This window comes from Eurytemora carolleeae, unplaced genomic scaffold (assembly GCF_000591075.1).
Source record: "Eurytemora carolleeae unplaced genomic scaffold, Eaff_2.0 scaffold11, whole genome shotgun sequence".
NCBI classification, from domain to species: domain Eukaryota; kingdom Metazoa; phylum Arthropoda; class Copepoda; order Calanoida; family Temoridae; genus Eurytemora; species Eurytemora carolleeae.
Window position 1 is genome coordinate 368,910 of NW_019396030.1, and position 20,831 is coordinate 389,740.

The window sequence follows — 20,831 nt, forward strand, 5'->3', positions numbered from 1 at the left end:
TGGCAAAGATTAAATTTCATTGCCTTATTTAAAATATTTTTAATACTTTTTTAGCATCATATAAATTAATGAAAATAGTTATGGATAAAAACACGGTTAAAAATGTACATTTTATAGGACCTTCTTAGTGAATACACAATAAACTTAACAACTTAACAACTCATTTGAAAAAATTTGAAATTATATTGATTGTGATAGGGATGATAAGAGGCGGAAGGCAATTAGACGGGACGGAAATGTAAAACCTAAGGAACCGCCGCAGTATGAGAAAGATTTGTTGCAAACCTTCCACACTGAAACCAAGAAGAGGTTTGCAGATTCAGAACTAAAGGAACTATATCCGTCCGAGGTCAGATTGATGAAATGAATAAATTGTTTAGGTTTAGAACTTTTTACATCGTTCATTAATTAGAAAACAAAATAATAATTCCTCAGACGGATTTGTTTAGAATCTAGGATTTAGTATGCCGAAGATACAGTGTCAGCTGATGAAGGAATACGACAAATATGATTCAAGAATAATATTGGAGGATATTTGTCCTGGACTGGAGTATAAACCTCGCGGACCTCCGGAGGTGGAGAAGAACCGGAAGAAACCCTGGAGGATCGGAATGTGTGAAAAATATCACAGGATTGGGATTAAAACACGTGAAATTTGTTTTTGTCGTATTGATAGAAATCTATATATCTGATTAATTTATTAAAAAATATTTTTGAAAAACCCGGATTTAACCTATAGGAAAAAGAGCACAGGGAAAACGAGTCAAAAACCCAAACCATTTAAGAGCTATGCCGAGGCGAGGAAGGATAGGGAGAAGTTCAGGAAGAAATTGGTGGAGCTTATCATGCACAGGTGATAAAGAAAATCTTTTTGTTTTAAACTCGACATAATCAAATGCATGACAAATAAGAAATACTGGATTTATTAGGTTCAACCTAATGAAGTTTTTAACTTGATAATCTATCGATCATGAAAAAGGTTTGTTATTTGTGAAGGTTTGACCTTAAAGAATATTTGATTTTGATGAATGTTTAATATTGGATAAGGTCGGATCTTGATGATGGTTTGAATTATTGAAGGGTTGATTTTATTTTCATGAAGGTTTGATTTTGGTAAAGGGTTAATCTTGATTAAAGTTTGCTATTGATTGGATTGGTTGAATCTTGATGAAGGTCTTAACTTGATGAAGGCTTGATTTTGATGAAGGTTTTATCTTAATGAAGGTTTGATCTTAATGAAGGGTTAATCTTGATGAAGATTTAAACTAATGAAGGTTTGATCTTCACAAATATTTGATCTTGATGAAGGCTTGATCTTAATGAAGGCTTGATCTTAATGAAGCTTTGATCTTGAGGATGGCTTTTCCTTAATGAAGGTCTGAATTAATGAATGTTGATTTTAACGAAGATTTGATCTTAATGAAGGTTTTATCTTGATAAAGGGTAGATCTTGCCCACGCGATGGCTTGATCTTTCTGATGGCTTGATCTTAATGAAGGTCGGAATTGATGAATGTTTGATCTTAGTGGAGGTTTGATCTTGATGAAGGCTAGATCTTGATGGCGGTTTGATCTTGATGAAGGCTAGATCTTGATGGCGGTTTGATCTTGATGAAGGCTAGATCTTGATGACGGTTTGATCTTGATGAAGGCTAGATCTTGATGACGGTTTGATCTTGATGACGGTTTGATCTTGATGAACGGTTTGATCTTGATGACGGTTTGATCTTGATGAACGGTTTGATCTTGATGACGGTTTGATCTTGATGAACGGTTTGATCTTGATAACGGTTTGATCTTGATGCATGAACGGTTTTATCTTGTTGAAAGCTTGATCTTAATGAAGGCTTGATTTTATTGAATGCTTGATCTTAATGAAGGCTTTAATTGAAAAAGGTTTGATAAAGACACGGTTGGATTACAGTCTAATTCTGATTAAAGTTAGATCTCACATTAGCAAAAGTTTTATCTCGATAAAAGTTTAGTATTGATGACATTATCACGTAGGGGAATGAAAGACTAGCTAAAGTGCCCGGCGTTACCCGTGAAAGTTTTTAAAAAAAATTTTGGCAAAAAAATCAAATTTTGAAAATAAAATGTCGATTTTTGAGCTTATGTTACCCCTAGGGTATCCAAGGGTTTCTGAAAATTTCAGCTAATTTGGTCCAGCAGTTTTGCCAGCTATAGCTAACATATATATAAATATATTTATACGAGTGAAAAATTTTATAATATAGATTGATTAAAATTTTGATTGATTGAATTCATGTTTAGATGGGGTTGAATCGCAAGCTTTTTTTATGAAAAATATGTATTTTTAATAAACTCTTTAGTTTAGTCGAAACCTTTGAAAGAACAAGGTTCTATAATAGTATTGAATCTAGATCAGGAGACGAGGATGAGGATGAAGAGCCAGCAAACTGCGCGGCTCCGCTAACCTGTAAAGAAAAAGATCTACTCCGATATTATTATTATATACACAATGGGATCGCTACTAAATATGTTGCAGGTATTGACTTCAAAGTAATTTTCAATTTATTTTTTCGAAATAAAATTTTTGAAATAAAAATTCAAAAATTCGTGTAGCTTTTAAATATTCATTAGGAAACTTTACATACTTAAAATTTGATCCTAAAGAAGATGCTCCCTCCATTTTTTTGTTACATCCCTCTTCTTTTTTTTCTTGAAAGATTTTGGTTCACGCTAATCTCGATTTTTTCTGTCTAAAAGCTTGATAGATTAAAGAACTGTGAGAAGGGTGGTTTGGAAAATTAACAATAGTTATCTGAGAGATTAAACTATGGGTCAACATTTACAAAATCATAAATGCTAACAAGGAATTTGAAAATTGAACATGCATTTTACAAACATTTCTTGACAATATAGAATTTTTATTGATGGGGGGGGGAGGAGGGAAGCCCCCTTCACCAGGCTATACTTCTCTTCCCAATCTTGTCAAGTTTGTTCAAACAATATTTTGTACTTTGTGTTTCAGGAATGAGTCAGGAGTGGTTTCATAGAATCATGAACCTTGTTCCTAAAAAGATGCAAAAGAATCAGCGGGAAATAAAGAAAATAAACGAAGAGATCAAAGAAGATTATGCGTTTGCTGTGAAGAAATCAGTTGTGGACTTTGTTCTCAAGGAACCAGAAATAGATGAAGACGAACGTTTTCTTGATGAAGATGATGAGACTCCGATGACTATTGAGTTGGCAGGCGTATCTGAAGCCTGGAAGAAACTGTATCGACAGTCCAAGAGATATCTTTCTCACAACCTTCATCTAATCAATCTCTGCATGCTCCAGGCACAAGCTCTCTGGGAATCAAATTTCGTCAATCTCCGACTAATTGATATTTCAAAATTAAAATCAAAACCAAAAATGGAAATGTTACCATTCCAAGATATTATTTATCAAGAAATAGAAAGAAGCAAGAAAGTATTAAAAGAGGAATGGTGCCCTGCAATTATTGAAGTCTACAAACAATGTCAGAAGAATAAAAGAAAAAAGATTCTTCCTCCTGACTCGCGTATCCCTGCCTTCTTGAACTGTCTGGGGAACCTGATGACAGCTCATCTGCAGGAGCTGGCTCTCGCCAGTATCCGAGATTTCAGGGAGTATGTCGATATTCTTCACCGAGAATCACAAGGTTCACACAAACCTGGATTTATTCTGCATCTCAAGGTTAATGGGAACCGGATCAGTTTCACCCCAACCTTTTCAGATATTGAGGCCAGTATTACAGAAGTATACACAATGATGAAAAATGCGGTTTATGATATTCCACGGTTGGATTCAGCTCTGATAGATGATGAAGGAACAGGCAAGAAGAAGAACATGAAACCTATTCTTCTACCAGAGATAATAGACACTGCTAGGGAGGAAGTGAACAAGATGGTCACGGAGCAGAACCTTTTGCCTGAGGAGTACGTAAAGAAGTTTGAAGAGTATATGCACCTTATCAATGGAATCTCTGAGAAAGAAACGGATGCTTATGTTTCGGAAGAACATACTTTTGATGAGTTCAAAGAAAAGGTAATTTACTTTGACACTCTTGGTAAAACCATCAACAATGATATAAGTAAGGTAGTAGAGTTGGGCATGTATGAGTTACATTGTGATGATCTGATATTAAACCTATATAGAAAAACCGATGGGTTAAGGGAACGAGTGTTGCAAAAGATGTCTCTGGATCATCAAGCAATAAATAACAAGCTTTGTGACAGGTATAAGGATATATCTTCTGTGGCACTTACTAGTCCTAACAGTACTTCAGAGCTTGTGGAACTCAGGGATAAAGTTGTAGAGATTGAAACAGTTGTCATGAAGGAGATGGAGAATGAACTGAATAAAGCTGCGCGAAGAATAGTTTTTCTTTCTGATTTTTGCCAGTTTACTACGACGGAAATGAAACTTAATACTAAAACCTTCCAATGGCACGCTAAAATGCCGTCTATTTTTGACGAACACAAGACGATTATGGACGGAAAGACGAGTGAGTATCAAAAAGCTTTAAAGTTGAAGAGGGAGAGATTTCAGGAGGAGCTTGAGAGCTACAGCAACCAGGTGGAAGAATTCTTCACATATGGCAATGTTGATGACTTGCCAAAATATTTGAAAAAGGCAGAAAGTTTAAAAACCAAGCTTGAGGTTGCAGAGGAAAAGATAAAACATTTCAATATGGAAGAGAAAGCATTTGAGTGGGAACTCACAAGTTATCCAACCTTGAAAGATACACAGGATAAACTTGCTCCGTTTGTTCGACTGTATGAAATATCAATGGATTTTATGGATAAACAAAAGATTTGGTTTGAGAGTCCCATGGGAACCCATCATCCTGCTGATATAGAGAAACAAGTTGAGGATTCTCTCAAAACTGTCACAAAATTAGAAAAAGATTTTAGCGAGATTCCTGCCGCGAAAACCTTGGTGGTTGATGTTAGGAGCAAGATTGAAGATTTTAAAGACAAAATGCCGATCATTAAAACTCTGGGAAATCCATCCTTGCGAGAAAGGCATTGGGAGTTGGTTTCAAATACAGTTGGGTTTCCTGTCAAAGGAGGTTCGGAGACAAATCTTTATAAAATCCTTGACATGGGTCTGGATGAGTATGTTAAAAAGTTCGAGAAAATCAGTGAAACTGCTACTAAGGAACACAACCTGGAGAAGTCCATGCAACATATGGTTGAAGAATGGTCGGATAAAGAATTCAATATAACCTCCTATGGAGAGACAGGAACCTATACTCTCTCAGCTACGGACGATATCCAATCCTTGCTTGATGATCATATTGTTAAAACACAGACTATGCGAGGTTCTCCTTACATCAAACCTTTCGAGGAACAAATTGCCAAGTGGGAAGAGCAACTACTCATGCTTCAGGAGATTATGGATGAATGGTTGAAGGTCCAGGGAACCTGGTTGTATTTCGAGCCTATCTTTAGTTCCCCAGATATCATGTCTCAAATGCCTGAGGAGGGAAGACGGTTTACTACAGTTGACAAAAACTGGAGGGATATCATGAAAGCAGCAATAATCGATAAACATGTTTTAGCAATATTGGATATAGATAGAATACTTGAGAAACTGAAGAAATCAAGCGAACTTTTAGATTTAATAAACAAGGGATTGTATGATTACCTGGAGAAAAAACGGTTATTTTTCCCAAGGTTCTTTTTCGTCTCGAACGCTCAGTTACTTGAAATCCTTTCTGAGACTAAAGATCCCTCCAGGGTTGCAAGATACTTGAATAAGATATTTGAAGGAATTGATTCTCTTGAGTTCAATGAAGACCTTGAGATATCTAAATTTAAGTCTATGGTCGGAGAAGTTATTAACCTGTCCAAAAATGTATCTACAGCCAAGGCTAGAGGGCAAGTTGACCGCTGGCTAGCAGACTTGGATAAACAGATGAAGGAGAGTTTACAGAAAGAATTTAAGTCTGCTTTCACTAACTATATAGATAAGGAGCTAGATGTTTGGATAGAAGATTTACCGAGTCAAATAGTAACTTGTGGACTTCAAACTCTATGGACTGCTCAAATAGAAAAGGTGACAATTTCTATTTAAGATTAATCATAATAAGTCTTGATTTTTATCCTTTATTACCAGGCTATATCAGAAGGGACATCAGCACTGGAGGATTTAAGAATTAAGATCAGACAAGAGAAAGAAAATGCTATTGCTTTATCCAAGTCAAAGAGAAGCAAAGAGAAAGCTAAAGTTATTGCAAACCTTGTCATATCTACAACCTACCTGGAGACCCAGGTTGGGAAATTAATCCAGGATGGAATAAATAGTACTCTCGACTTCTTTTGGAAATCTCATTTCCGTTACTACTGGGAGGAAGAGAACCTAATGGTCCGGATAGTTCTGGCAGAGTTTATGTATGGATATGAATACTTTGGAAGTTATGACAGGTTGGTCATGTCAGAGCTCACGGAGAAATGTTACCAGGTTCTCTCCGTGGCTATTCACAAGGTGAAAGGAGGAAGTGTTGAGGGTCCGACAGGAACTGGTAAGAGTGAAACAGTGAAGGATATATCCAAGGCTTGTGGTAAGCAGTGCATAGTATTTAATTGTTCTGAAGGTTTAGATTACAGACCTCTTGGGAAGTTTATTAAAGGATTAGCGTGCTCAGGAGCTTGGAGTTGTTTTGATGAGTTTCACAGGATTAAACGCAGTGTTCTCTCTATAGTCTCCCATGATATCCTAACTCTGCAAAGAGGTATTCAGTCAGGAATGTCAAATATATTTCTGGGAGACACAGATATTCTCCTGAACCCAACTTGTGCAATTTTCATAACCATGAAATCACAGAATTCATTGAAAGAAAAAATTCCAGATAATTTTAAGGCACTATTCCGGAATATTGCAATGATGAAACCAGATACTAGAAAAATAGCTGAAGTTTGCTTATCAGCCCGTGGTTTCAACTACCCCTCAGTGTGCTCAAGAAAACTAACTTCAATATTCCAGCTTTGTCATGACACACTGTCAAAGCAGCCACACTATGAGTTTGGCCTGAGATCCATTAAAGCTGTGTTAGAACTGGCTGAAACATTAAAACCTGAGATCATGGATGAATCTGAGGTTGAAGCTCAGGAGATTAACTCAATATTTACTGCAATTCATCGGCTCAAGTTCTCTGAACTCCTGCCAGACGATCAGAAGTTATTCTTAAGAATATCTCAGGATATATTCCCTAATGTAGATCTTAACACGACGATATTTGATAAGATAAAGAAAACAACGGAGAAGGTTTGCGAGAAAATGTTCTTAGACTCACACTCCTATTTCCAGGAGAAGGTTCAGCAGCTCTATCAGATGATTAGGAAATCAACACAATTTAGTAGTTAAGATTCAAGTAAATACAATAAAATTCAACATAATACAATTCAGTGCAATACAATCTATATATAAATTTGTCTAGTCTGTCTGTTTGTTTGTCTGTCTGTTTTTTTTGTATCCAATAAGCGTCAAAACGGCTAAACCGATCGAGCCCAATTTTTTTGTGGGACATCACGTGACCACAGGGAAGGTTTATGAATAATAAAAATTTAAAAAAAATGTGTTTTAAAGGTTTTTAATTTTGTAAAAAAAATTTAAAAAGCCTAGAAAGAAGGGCTCGAAGCGCCTTGAATTTCTAGTACAATATAATTCAATACAATACAATACAATGAAATACTATACAATACAATACAATTCAATACAATACAATACAATACAATACAATACAGTACAATACAATACAATACAATACAGTACAATACAATACAATTCAATACAATACAATACAATACAATACAATACAGTACAATACAATACAATACAATACAATAACGTTTAATAAATGTGTTGCTAATTAAAGTTTATATGATGGAATAATGATTGTTGGACAAGCATTCTCTGGGAAAACATGTTTGTCCAAGGTGCTAGCTAAAACCTTGGGACGGATGGATGAGGAATCTAGCAAGGAGGAGAGGTTTGTCAACACTGTTGTCGTGAATCCTAAATCCATGACAATAAATCAATTGTTTGGATATTTTGATGAGTTTCATGAATGGAAAGATGGGATTCTAGCAACATCTCTTAGAACATTCTCAAATATGAACTCTACAGGTTAGTTATGTTGAAACACAACATGGATTTTTAAAATTCTATTCTTAGAATAGTTTATTTGTTTACAATTTTTCTTGTAAAAAATTCTTATTTTTATTTTCAAAGAGAAAATTTGAAATTCGTACTGACCATTTAACTATTTTGGTTGAAAAATTTTCAAGTAAGGAATTAAGTCTTCGCCATAAATTCAAATTTTCTAACCTCTATATCTTTTCAATCCGATGGGAAAAAACTTTGATATTCATAACTTTGGATTTTTTTATCTAATAGAATTCATAGTTTGAGATATTAAAGGTCTACAACATTGCATGGGGTTGCAAAGATATAGGAATTAGAAAATCAGAGTTTGTACAAAGATTCATTAGATTTTTTTACCTAACTTTTTTCGGAATCATATTATGTTTTTTTTTTCTCAGAAAGTTACCAATACTATCGTGAATAATAATTAGCTAAAGTTTTTTATAAGGGGTTAATATTGATAATAATAATAATGATAATGATAATAATACCCGGCCAAGTTAAAAGCTAAACATAATAAAAGTCGAACATGACATCATTTAGGATTAATATTGATATTAAACTAGCTTGGGCACCCAGCGCTGCCCAGGTCACTAAAAGTTACTTCCGCCGTTTACCCGCACTTGAACGATTTTACTAGGAAACTAAATTTTCGCTGACAAAGTCGACCCACTCCACTTAGAATCTCAAAACCTAGCTAAGAACAGTCCCGTGGATGTCCCGAGTTCCCCAATAAAAATTTTAGGCAATTAGGTCCAGGGGTTCCTGAGTTATGATCGGACAAACAAACAGACAGACAGACAGTAAGACAAACAGAGATTACACCTTTATATATATAGATGTTTTAATTTAATTTTAATTTAATTTAATTTTTTGATTCAAACAAACTTTTTGGAAATTCCGGTTTATTTGGTGCAGTAGAATATTCTACTGCAGTATTGAACTTACTATGTAGTACAGGGGTTTAGACAAAGAGAATAGAATATATATTAGAGTGGAATTTAGACAATCCCTCGGTATGAATTTTTTCAGTCCCTTTCAGCCTGAAAGGGAGTTCAAAGTGTACAAATCATGTAAATGTTCACAAATTATATGCAGTAGAGTAGATTAATACAGTATGTTAGAATATCCATTTCAATTTCGAATTTTTTAAATCTATTAAATAAACTTTATAAAATTAATTAGGCGAATAAAAAACATCATTTGATTTATAGTTATAACGGTAAATCATCGTTTGTAAAGTGAAAGGCATAGAGTCTATATGTGAAATAATGTTCTAGGGCCCAAAAGGTTATATAGCGCAAATATGTGAAGTACACCTGCAGTATGGAAACAGTACAACAAATGGCCGTTTTACACTTTTTTCTAGTAAATTCCTCTCTAATATATATTCTATTCTCTTTGGGTTTAGTTTAGGGTACTGTAAGTAACTGTTAAGATTAGGGTAGACTGTAATCAACTATGGATATACTATGCAGTACAATTGTTAAGATTAGGGTAGACTGTAATCAACAATGGATGTACTATGCAGTACAATTGTTAAGATTTGGGTAGACTGTAATCAACTATGGATATACTATGTAGTACAATTGTTAAGATTAGGGTAGACTGTAATCAACTATGGTTGTACTATGCAGTTCAATTGTTAAGATTAGGGTAGACTGTAATCAACTATGGTTGTACTATGCAGTACAATTGTTAAGATTAGGGTAGACTGTAATCAACTATGGATATACTATGCAGTACAATTGTTAAGATTAGGGTAGACTGTAATCAACTATGGATATACTATGTAGTACAATTGTTAAGATTAGGGTAGACTGTAATCAACTATGGATATACTTTGTAGTACAATTGTTAAGATTAGGGTAGACTGTAATCAACTATGGACATACTATGCAGTATGATTGTTAAGATTAGGGTAGGCTGTAATCAACTATGGATATACTATGTAGTACAATTAGGGTAGACTGTTATCATCTATGGATGTAGTATGTAGTATTATGGTAACAATTTCGTGTTTATACAATCTACATATATCTAGAACGGAAATGGTTGATATTTGACGGTCCCGTAGACTCACAGTGGATAGAGAACCTAAACACTGTTCTAGACGAAAATAAAAAGCTTTGTCTCATGTCAGGAGAAATAATTAAAATGCCAGGGAATACAAACCTTCTCTTCGAGAGTCAGGACGTATCCCGGGCTTCTCCAGCAACAATCTCCAGGTGTGGGATTCTATACCTGGATGATACTAAACTCACATGGAAAATGCTTCTCAAAGTTTGGTTACGAACCCTTCCAGATACAATCAACAAATGTCTGAGGTAAAAATGAAGTTAAGATATAGAAATATTGAATTATCAATATATTTATCTCTTTTGAATGCACGAATTTTTTTTTTAATTGGTTCAGAAAAGCAGATTAAATTTCAAATTATTAATTACTGATTATAAATAAAGATAACATTTAAGATGAAGTAAGAATGCGCATGATCTATGTAAGAAAAATAAATTCAACTTGGATGCGTTTCACGTTGGCTCTTCATTTATTTTAGTAAGTTACAATGATTTTGGTAAAAATATAACAAATCTTAGTTTCTTAGCATAAATGTGTTTTTACTCTAGAGAGCATGTTGATGAGATGTTTTACAGATTCTTCCCACCCCTTCTCCAACTCCTTAACAACTTTACCCGGAGCAGGGTTGCAACAACAGATAAGAATATATTCAAGGGATTTATAAACATTTTTGATTGTCATTTACAAATATTTAATGACACCTGGTCCAAGGGAAAGTCAGAGCATGAGATGAAACCTGTTCTAGAAGGAATATTCTTTTATTCCTGTATCTGGTCTCTGGGTGGGATCTGTGATAGGGAGCTCGGGGACAGGTTCAGTAGATTCTTCTACCAGCTCCAGGATGGAACAGTTACTGCTGAGATGCTCTCCGAGACTGGAGTAACTGAAAAGATTCCTGTATTGAAACAAGCCTACTCTCTTCCTGTTCCTAACAATGGAAATGTATTCTCCTATCAACTTGTCATACATAACAAGGCAGAGTGGAGTAGGTGGGAGGATACCCTAGATACGTCAGTCTCCCTTCCTAGAGATATATATGCAGGGAACATGATAATACCAACTCTAGAATCCGTCAGATACCAGCATATTATGGAACTATTTCTACAAAACAACAAACCGTTCCTACTGAGTGGTCCATCAGGAACCGGTAAAACAGTTTATATTCAGGATCTGATCAATACCAAACTAGACAAAGAGAAGTTTGCCTGCGCTTCACTTTTCTTTACTAAGATAACCAGCCCTGTCACAACCCAGGATGTAATAATGAGTAAGCTAGATAAACGAAGGAAAGGGGTATATGGTCCACCTTTAGGGAAGAAGTTTGTTATATTTGTTGACGACATCAACCTTCCGGAGAAAGATGAAGTTAAATCTCAGGTTTAATTAAAATATTTCTTAAAGATTTGTTCTAAACAAGTCTTTATCATCAAACAAAGATTTTATGTTCCCTTAATCTTTCGACCTGATGGTGTAACGTTTTGATAATTCAAACTTAGATTATTTGATCTAACAGAACCCATAGTTTGAAATAACTAAGGTCTACGACATTGGGTTACATAGATACAGGAATCAGAAAATCAGAGTATGTGGCAAGGACTCCATTCCTTTTCTGCACTTTTGAATTGAACAATATTATTTAAAAATTGTTTAGATTATGCTTATATAGTTTTATATTCAGGGCCCTATAGAACTTCTCCGGCAGATGCTAGACCACGGTATTTGGTATGACGGGAAGGAACTATTTAACATGATGATTGTTGATGCTGTGGTTATTGGAGCTCTTAAACCTCCAAGCGATAAACAGAACGAGATGTCTCCAAGGTTTAGAAGACACTTCAACTCTATATACATAGATCACTTCCAGGATAGTACAATCTCCGCTATATTTTCAAGATTGGTTCTCTGGCACCTTGACACCAAAGGATTTCGCAAAGAGTTTGATCCGTGTATTGAACAGGTTGTCAGCTCAACACTAGAAATACATAAGTTTGCCACGTCAACTCTAGTTCCAACACCAGATAAAACACATTATATATTCAACCTGAGAGATTTTTCACGAGTAATCCTTGGAGTTCTTCTCTCAACCCCAGAGAGTATGGAAGACCTACAGGCAATGAAAAGACTCTGGGTTCATGAAACAATGAGAGTATATTATGATAGGTTAGTTATTAACAACGATAAGACTAATCTGTTTCAACAGATTCTTCAAGTTACCCAGAAGTGCATGAAAGAGGAATTGAAAGATCTGTTTCCAACTTTAGTGGAGGAAAATGAAGTGACTGAGGATAGAATGAGATCCTTCCTATTCTGTGACTTCCTTGATCCTACAGTTGACGACAAGTTTTATAGAGAGAATACTGATATGAAGGTTCTTCGGGATTCTGTCAGTTCACAGCTTATCGAGTATAACAAGACAAGTAGGAAACCGTTAGATTTGGTTTTATTCAATTTTGCTCTTGAGCACTTATGTAAAATAAACAGAGTTCTCAAACAACCCCAGAGCAGTTCCCTTCTTATCGGAATAGGGGGTTCAGGGAGACAGAGCCTGACAAGATTAGCTGCTCATATATCAAACTACAGTTTTCATATGATAGAAATGACCAACACGTACAGCTTTAAAGACTGGAGAACTGACATAAAAGCAGTTTTAAGAAAATTTTCTTTGGAAATCAATCCTGGTGTTCTCTTCCTTTATAGCAGTCAGCTCAAGGATCCAAGATCTTTAGAAGATATTAATAACATCTTAAACCTTGGAGAGGTTCCAAATATTTTTAACGTGGAAGAAAAAAACGAAATTCTTGAGAATATGAAAAATCTTGAACCTCAGTTGGATAAATCTCTTCATACAGAGGGAGGAGCACTAGAGCTTTTTAATCTTTTTATTAGGTAAATGGCCATTTTTATTTTTAGCAGATTAGTTCATAAGTTTAAATAACAGATATTAATGATATTTTTAGATTTTTTTAAATTCATGTATGCAGTTTAGCAACCAATTAACTTCTGAGAGTCATTAAAAACAAATATGTGAATGCTTTTGGGTTCAAATATGCAATAAAAGTTCCATAAATAATATCTATGAAAAGCGAAACTTTCTCATCCCTATATCTTTGTAACCCAATGTCGTTGACCTTAGATATTTTAAAGTATGAATTCTGTTTTATCAAAGGTTAAACCATCAGGTTTCAAAGATATGCGGATTAGAACATTTGAGTTTGTGGCAAAGATTCCTTTATTTGACGGAAAAATATAAATCAATTAAAATTTAATTTTAGATTGGTTAAAGAGAGATTACATATTGTTTTTGCGATGAACACAACAACCCAGGATTACAAGAAGACACTAAGAGACTATCCCTGTATCTTAAACTGCTGTACGGTCAACTGGTTTACACACTGGCCATCAGATGCTCTTTACTTTATCTCTGAAACGTTCTTGAAAGATATTGAGTTTACGGATGAGGAACTGCAAGGATGTATCAAGGTTTCTAAATATTTCCATACCTACGCTACAGAGAGAGCAGATGAACTTTATAGAAATGATATTTCTTACAACTGTGTCACTCCAGCCTCATTCCTTGAGCTGAACAGTCTTTTTAAAACCCTTCTGACCAGGAAAAGGGACGAGGTTAACAATATCAAGCAAAGATTTACAACAGGGTTGGATAAGCTAAAGGATGCAGCTGGACAGGTTGGTGTAATGCAAGAAGAACTAGAGGATATTCAACCTCATCTTACTGCTGCATCGAAGGAGGTGGATAAATGTGTTGCGCTTGTGGAAAAAGATCAGAACGAGGTTTCTGAACTGGAGAAGATTGTAAAGAACGTAGACTCATTGGTATCGGAAAAGACAAAGCAGGTGAAAACTATTATTCAAGAATGTGAAGACGACCTCCAGGAGGTGGCCCGAGGGGTTGAGATTGCACTAGAGGAGCTCAGCTCGTTGTCTCAGCAGGAGTTTGCTGCTCTCAGGAGCATGAAGCAACCTACTCCGTCAATCAGACTTGTTATGGAAGCATTCTGCATCCTTACTGGAGTAAAACCAGACAAACTTCCCGATGGAGGATCGGGAGGAAAAATGATTGATGATTACTGGGGTCCTTCAAAACGTTTACTTGGCGAACCAAAGTTTGTGGCTGATATTACTTTATTTGAGAAAGATGATATAAATCCCAAAACAATGAAGCTGATCAGAGAGAAGTATTTATCAAATTCAGAGATAGATCCTGATGAATCCAAGCAAAGTATAGGTCTAGGTGAAGAAGTTATCAAATCCTTGTATAAGTGGTTGACTTTTATTGAAAGCTATGATAAGGCTGCTAAGGTGGTTGCACCAAAGAGAGAAGCTGTAGTAAAGCTGAACCTGGAGCTTGAGGAATCTACCCGTAGTTTAAAGGAGAAACAAGCTGTTTTTGATGAAGCAAATGAGAAGCTGAAAATAATTCAGTCTGAACTTGCTACTAAGAAAACCAAGAAAGCTGAGCTGGAAAATGAAGTTGAAACCTGCAGTAGAAAATTAGAGAGAGCAGAGCAACTTATCGGAGGGCTGGGAGGTGAAAGGGATAAATGGGCAGAGATTGTTGGAAATCTTGGAAATAAATATGTGAAACTAACAGGAGATATTTTGCTTTCCTCTGCACTGATTGCATATCTTGGAGTAGAAGAGCAAGGATCTAGAGAATATATTCTCAAGGATTGGATGGAGAAGTGTCAAGAGTTTAAAGTTCCCTTCTCCGCAGATTTCTCCCTGTATAATGTTCTAGGAGATGAGATAACAAGACAATCCTGGCAGCTATCAGGTCTACCTTCGGATCAGTTCTCAACAGACAACGGTATTATTGCATTCACATCAAAGCGCTGGGTTCTCATGCTTGATCCCCAGGAGATCGGTAAGAAGTGGATCCAGGCTGTTGAGAAGAATAATAATCTCCAGGTACTTAAACAATCTGATTCGGAGTTCCTCCGAAATCTAGAAAGCAGTATTCAGTTCGGACAGCCAGCGCTTCTGGAGAATGTTGGAGAGAGTTTAGATCCAATCCTTGAACCTCTTCTTACAAAGCAAACCTTTAAGCAAGGCGGGTCGGTTTGTCTTAAGCTTGGAGACTCAACTTTAGAATACCACAAAGATTTTAAATTGTACATCACAACAAAACTAAAGAAACCTAAACTAGACCGAGATACAGTTTCTAAAGTTGCTTTAATAAACTTTAGCATTACAAGATTAGGATTAGATGAACAGTTGCTCACTATCACGGTTACAAGAGAGAGACCTGAACTTGAAGAGGAACGAGCTCAGCTTATAGTTCAGGCAAATGACAACAGAAAACAGTTGAGAGATATTGAAAACAAGATTCTTGATGTTCTCTACACTTCAAAAGGAAATATTCTTGAAGATGAAAATGCAATCAAAATTCTTAGTTCATCAAAGATTCTTGCGAATGAAATTTCAGAGAAGCAAAATATTGCTCTGGACTCAAAAAATAAGATTGACGAGAACAGGGAACCTTATCTCCAAGTTGCGGCTTATGTAGGAGTTCTTTTCTTTGCTATTTCAGACCTTAGCCACGTGTGTCATATGTACCAGTACAGTTTAAACTGGTTTATAAACCTGTTCTGTAACTCTGTAGATCTAGCAGATAAGTCTGAAGAGATGGATGAAAGATTAGAAAGCATTAAGGATCATATGACACAGTCTTTATATCAGGCAATCTCCAGAGGCCTCTTCAACGAAGATAAAACCCTTTTTTCCTTTCTACTATGTGTCAGTATCTTAAAGCATAAAGGAGACATATCTGATAAGGACTGGAAGGATTATCTGTCCTGCATATCAGAAGAAAATGTTTCTCTCGAGAATTCGGATCTTAAATACTTTGAAACAAGAATTCATGGACGGTTGAATAACTTGAAAAATAAAAGGAATTCATTTGAGCCTGTTCTTGAATCCATTCTTAGCGATGAAAAGAGCTGGTACGATTTGTTTAATACAGAAACTGGAATATCTCTTTCCCAAGATCTACCGCATAATCTTGAATTGGATATATTTGAAAAACTAATGCTGAATACCTGTATCAATACAAAAGACCTGGTAAGCCTAATCTATGAGTTTGTGGAACTGAATATTGGAAGAGTGTACACCCAGTTCCCTTTGCCTGATTTCCATAAAGCCTACCTTGACTCCAACTCTGTTACTCCGATAGTTCTTATCCTCGGAGATACTGCAGATCCCTGCTCCGAGATCTATAGGCTGGCAGAACGGTTGAATATTGTCGGGAAACGTTTGCAGTTCCTATGCCTAGGATCAGGAAAGGAGAGGCAAGCTGAAGATCTGATTAAAGAAGGAATATATGCTGGTAACTGGGTTATCCTACAGAATTGTCACATGGTTCCCGGATGGTTATCTAAATTAGAGTTTATGTGCGAGGGACTGGATGAAGATTCTGGCAGTCCTGATTTTAGACTTTGGTTGACAACTAAGAACAGCAAAGGGTTTCCGATTCCCATTTTACAGAATTGTATCAAGGTTTCGCTGGAAGAGCAAACTAACCTAAAAAGCAGTGTTCTAAAATCATTCCCCTCGGATATAGATCATCAGAAAGAATATGAAAAAATGTCGGAAAAGATGAAAAGAATGTCTCTTTCTGTTACATTCTTTCACTCGATGATAAATGAGAAAACTCGGTTTAAAACTGTGGGTTGGAACCAACATTATGTTTTCCCTACTCGGGATAAACTTCTGTCTCTGGAGTACCTTCAGACCTACCTAACATCTAATCATTCATTTTCATTGAAATCTATCTCAAGCTTCCTCTGCAACTGTATTGTAGGGAGCGGGATTGAAGATATTGTGGATTCCTTAACTCTTAACACCATATTGAACAGATTCTGCAATACAACGGTAGTACAGGAGGATGTTGTACAATTAGACAAGGATGGGGTTTATAAGGTTTTAAAATATGAATCTTATGATGGTTTTGTCTCTTATCTATCTTCTCTACCACAGAATACAACCCCAGACATGCTCTCTATCAATAGACCGATTTATGACCGGAGAAACATAAGAGAATCGCAGAATTTACTCAACAAAATCCTTATTTCACAGGATAGAAAAGTTCAGAAAGAAGAAAATTTTTCTTTTCATGAAATTAAAGATAAAGTTGAAACAATTCTCAAAAATCTCCCAGGTAAGAAAAAATATTCATGTTTCAAAAAAACATTTTTAAACAGTCAAACATTTTTTAAATTGACAAAGGAATTGAGTCCTTGTCACAAACTCAGATTTTCTAATACCTATATCTTTGCAACCCAATGTCGTAGACCTTAGATATTTTAAACTATGAATTTTTTTAGATCAAATAGCCTAAGTATGAAATATCAAGGTGTCTGCCATCAGGTTGCCAAGATATATGAGTTAGAAAATTTGAGTTTGTGTTAAAAACTCAATTCTTTAAACTGTACAAAATATGATGGAAACAAGCAATTGCATTTACGCAATAGGACTGTATAAAGTGTGTAATAATTATTCTTATTTGCTAATAAAAACAAACCAAAACCAATGACTTGTCTTATTTTTTTAAAATTATTTTTTACATCTCTTTAAATCATGATCACTAAAATACTTTTTATCCTTAGAGCCAATACAACTCATCCAAGACGGATTAGAAGAAGAAAAGAATTGTCTCCGAGTAGTTCTACTCCACGAGGTTGAGCTACTCAACAAGCTCCTGGAGATGTCTAAAGAAACCTTTGAGACCTGCAGGCTTGCCATGCTCGGTATTCAAGTGGTTACGTCCGAAGTGGAGTCAGTGGTTGAGGCCGTGAAAACAAACTCAATTCTTGACAAGTTTAAGGTATACATTTAAAAAAAAAATTACTCTGTGTTTTTTAATTTATTTTTTTCGTTTTAGAAACTGAGTTGTCCAACATCTGTGAGTCTGGCTGAGTTTATTGAAGATATGAGAACTAGAAGAGAGTTTCTAGGATCCTGGGCTGAGACCGGAGTACCCAAACTATTCAATCTTTCCGCCTTACTTCATCCTCACGCTTTCATCACAGCTATTCAACAGGTTAGCTCACTGAAACAAATTTTGAATATTTTCTATTTTTAATATTAAGGAATTGAATCTTTTCCACAAACTCTGATTTTCTAATCCCTGTATCTTTCCAACCCAATGTCGTAGACCTTAGATATAATTCAAACTATAAGCTTCTGTCAGATCAAATAATTTAAGTTTAAAATATTAAAATTCCCACCATCAGAATGCAAAGATAGAGGGATTACAAAATTTGAGTTTGTGGAAAAAGGCTTAATTCCTTTACTTTATTTTTCGCAGTAAATACAAAATGCACGAGTTTATGTTTTCTTATCTCCGGATTGGGGAATTAGAAAATGTACATCAATGAACAAATTCAATAATCGATACTTGAACCTTTATATAATAGATATATCTATATATAAAAAACACTAATCTCTGTTAGTTTGTTTTTTGTCTGATCGTAAGACTCAGTTTCCGTGCAAAGCTGGGTTTCAAATTTATTTTAATTACACTATCTTGTGAACCTAGCTAAGCCTGGAAACACAGGTTTCCCTATAAAAGTCAACATTCTTAATATAGAACTTTAAATCCAGCTAAAAACATGCATATGGTTCAACCGAGATCCCCAATCAAAATCAAACAATTTATAGTTTTCAGTTTTATATTACAATTTTTGCCACCTTAAATGCCATCTTCTTTGTCTTATATCCTTGTTCCACAATCTGAAAATTATCTTAAACAATCTGGTTTCAGGAGTACGCTAGAACGGTTGGACTAGACCTGGATAATGTGAGTCTAGAGACAACAGTTGGTGGTTCAGGAGACCAGGAGAACAGTGTTGTGCTCCAGAACCTTCATATTGTCGGAGCAGAGTGGGATAATGCAACCTCAAGGATAGCTGAGCTTAGCCCTCAATCTGAGACAATAAACAGGTCAAATTCAATATACAATGTTGACTTTCTTTAAACTCAAATATTCTAACCCCTATTATATCTTTGCAACATGACAAAGTAGAACTTTAATATTTCAAACTATAAATCCAACTCGAGCAAATAGCCAATGTTAGAAATATCGAAGGTTTACAACATTAGGTTTGAAAGATATAGGGATTAGAATATTTGAGTTTGTGGCTGTATATTGTCATTGGATTCATTGAATATCAACGATCAAAGACGAGTTTAATGTCGCCCCGTACTTCCCATGATTATTGGAACACCTTGCATTAAAAGTTTATGAAAAGGCATTTTTTTCAAAAGGTAATTAATAACGTTTTAAAACATTAAAATTTACAGAACATTTATAATTCAGGATTCCTAATATCGAAGTGCGTCCTGTGACTGGGAACGGAAACCCTGACATATATAATTGTCCGGTTCTCTGGACTAAAAACAGGACGGAGAAAGGGAATTTAGCTCTCTATCTGCAGATACCAGGGGACCATCAACTCTGCCTAGAGAAGGGAGTTGCAATCATACTTAAAATAAATAAATAAAGAATGTATCTATATTGTTATTTGTAAAATTCTTTTAATAAAAAAGTTTGTTTGTAATCATTCTGCATTCATTTCACAGTTAATTTCTTTCTATACTTAAAAAATCTTGAAAAATTACCTAAAATATCCTTGTTCAAGATAAACAAAATCAAATTATTTAAAAAAAATTTGAAAATAGCAAGCATATATCAGGCTCGTAACTAAACGTTTTACGGGGGGGGGACAATAAAAACACGTATTTAACCTTCTAACAGGGGGTGCATGCGCCCCCTCCCCACATAAAGCCCTGCGTTCCCAATGTTCTGTATAGGGAGACTATGGATGAAGATTTTAGATATTAATAAGGAACAAAAATGTTCCCTTTAGATGATGATAATCTGATTATCTGTATTATCTCTCTTTGTCTCTCTTACTCTTTGGAGTGTGGATCTTGTAGTTTACCAGGTAATGAACCTAGCTATGATTCTACTAATTCTACGGCGCAATCCCACAACACATTTATTTTTACCAAATGGTGCACCACCATGCTGAAACATAAGATAAAACTTGTTATGTTGTTACTTGTTAGTAGTTTTTTGTAACAGACCATGACAATAAGTTTAAAAAAATCATTTCGAATATTTTTACAAGTATTGACTTTGGCCACTGTTCCATATCTAACCTTTTCAATTGTATTGTAATTGTAATCTGTTCGTTACGAGATGATAAAATGCTGTATCATCGATTTACGATCTGAGAAACGATGTAATAGTTTGGTGAGATTGTGATCAGTTTCAAATTCTAAATGAGAATGGAATGTTACCAAGCTTTTTGACTATGTGGCAAGAAAACTTGGGGTTATATTAAAGCATGCATGCCAGACCCGGGGTCTGTCCTCGAGAACGATTTTTGGACCTCCCCCCGGCCCCCTCCTTTGATTTTTATCTATTTTTCATCAAAAGTAGTATATATTTATGATTAGGTTAAAGCACTTTCTGGGCTGAACGCTGCGGCTAAGACAGGCTAGGAGGCTGAGCACCGCGGCTAGGACAGGCTAGGGGGCCTGGCGTTGCGGCCACATGACTAACTTTATGCATGTGTTCAATATGAGATG

The 20,831-nt window shown here is 35.4% G+C and overlaps 2 protein-coding genes across 2 annotated transcripts; both read left to right on the forward strand.

Moving 5' to 3' along the window:
* Positions 1–743: 743 nt before the first annotated feature.
* Positions 744–7,358, forward strand: LOC111695834 (dynein heavy chain 7, axonemal). Its single transcript, XM_023465291.1, has 4 exons — positions 744–853; positions 2,384–2,508; positions 2,995–6,050; positions 6,111–7,358. Exons 1-4 carry the CDS (start codon positions 846–848, stop codon positions 7,356–7,358), a joined length of 4,437 nt encoding a protein of 1,478 aa, XP_023321059.1. The 5' UTR covers positions 744–845.
* A 515-nt stretch (positions 7,359–7,873) lies between these two features.
* Positions 7,874–19,789, forward strand: LOC111695908 (dynein heavy chain 7, axonemal). The gene is made up of 9 exons (XM_023465378.1): positions 7,874–8,120; positions 10,183–10,465; positions 10,766–11,594; positions 11,896–13,103; positions 13,490–17,394; positions 17,843–18,060; positions 18,118–18,276; positions 19,000–19,178; positions 19,555–19,789. The coding sequence occupies exons 1-9, from the start codon at positions 7,886–7,888 to the stop codon at positions 19,736–19,738; spliced, it is 7,200 nt and encodes a 2,399-aa protein (XP_023321146.1). The 5' UTR covers positions 7,874–7,885; the 3' UTR covers positions 19,739–19,789.
* The last annotated feature ends 1,042 nt before the right edge of the window (positions 19,790–20,831 follow it).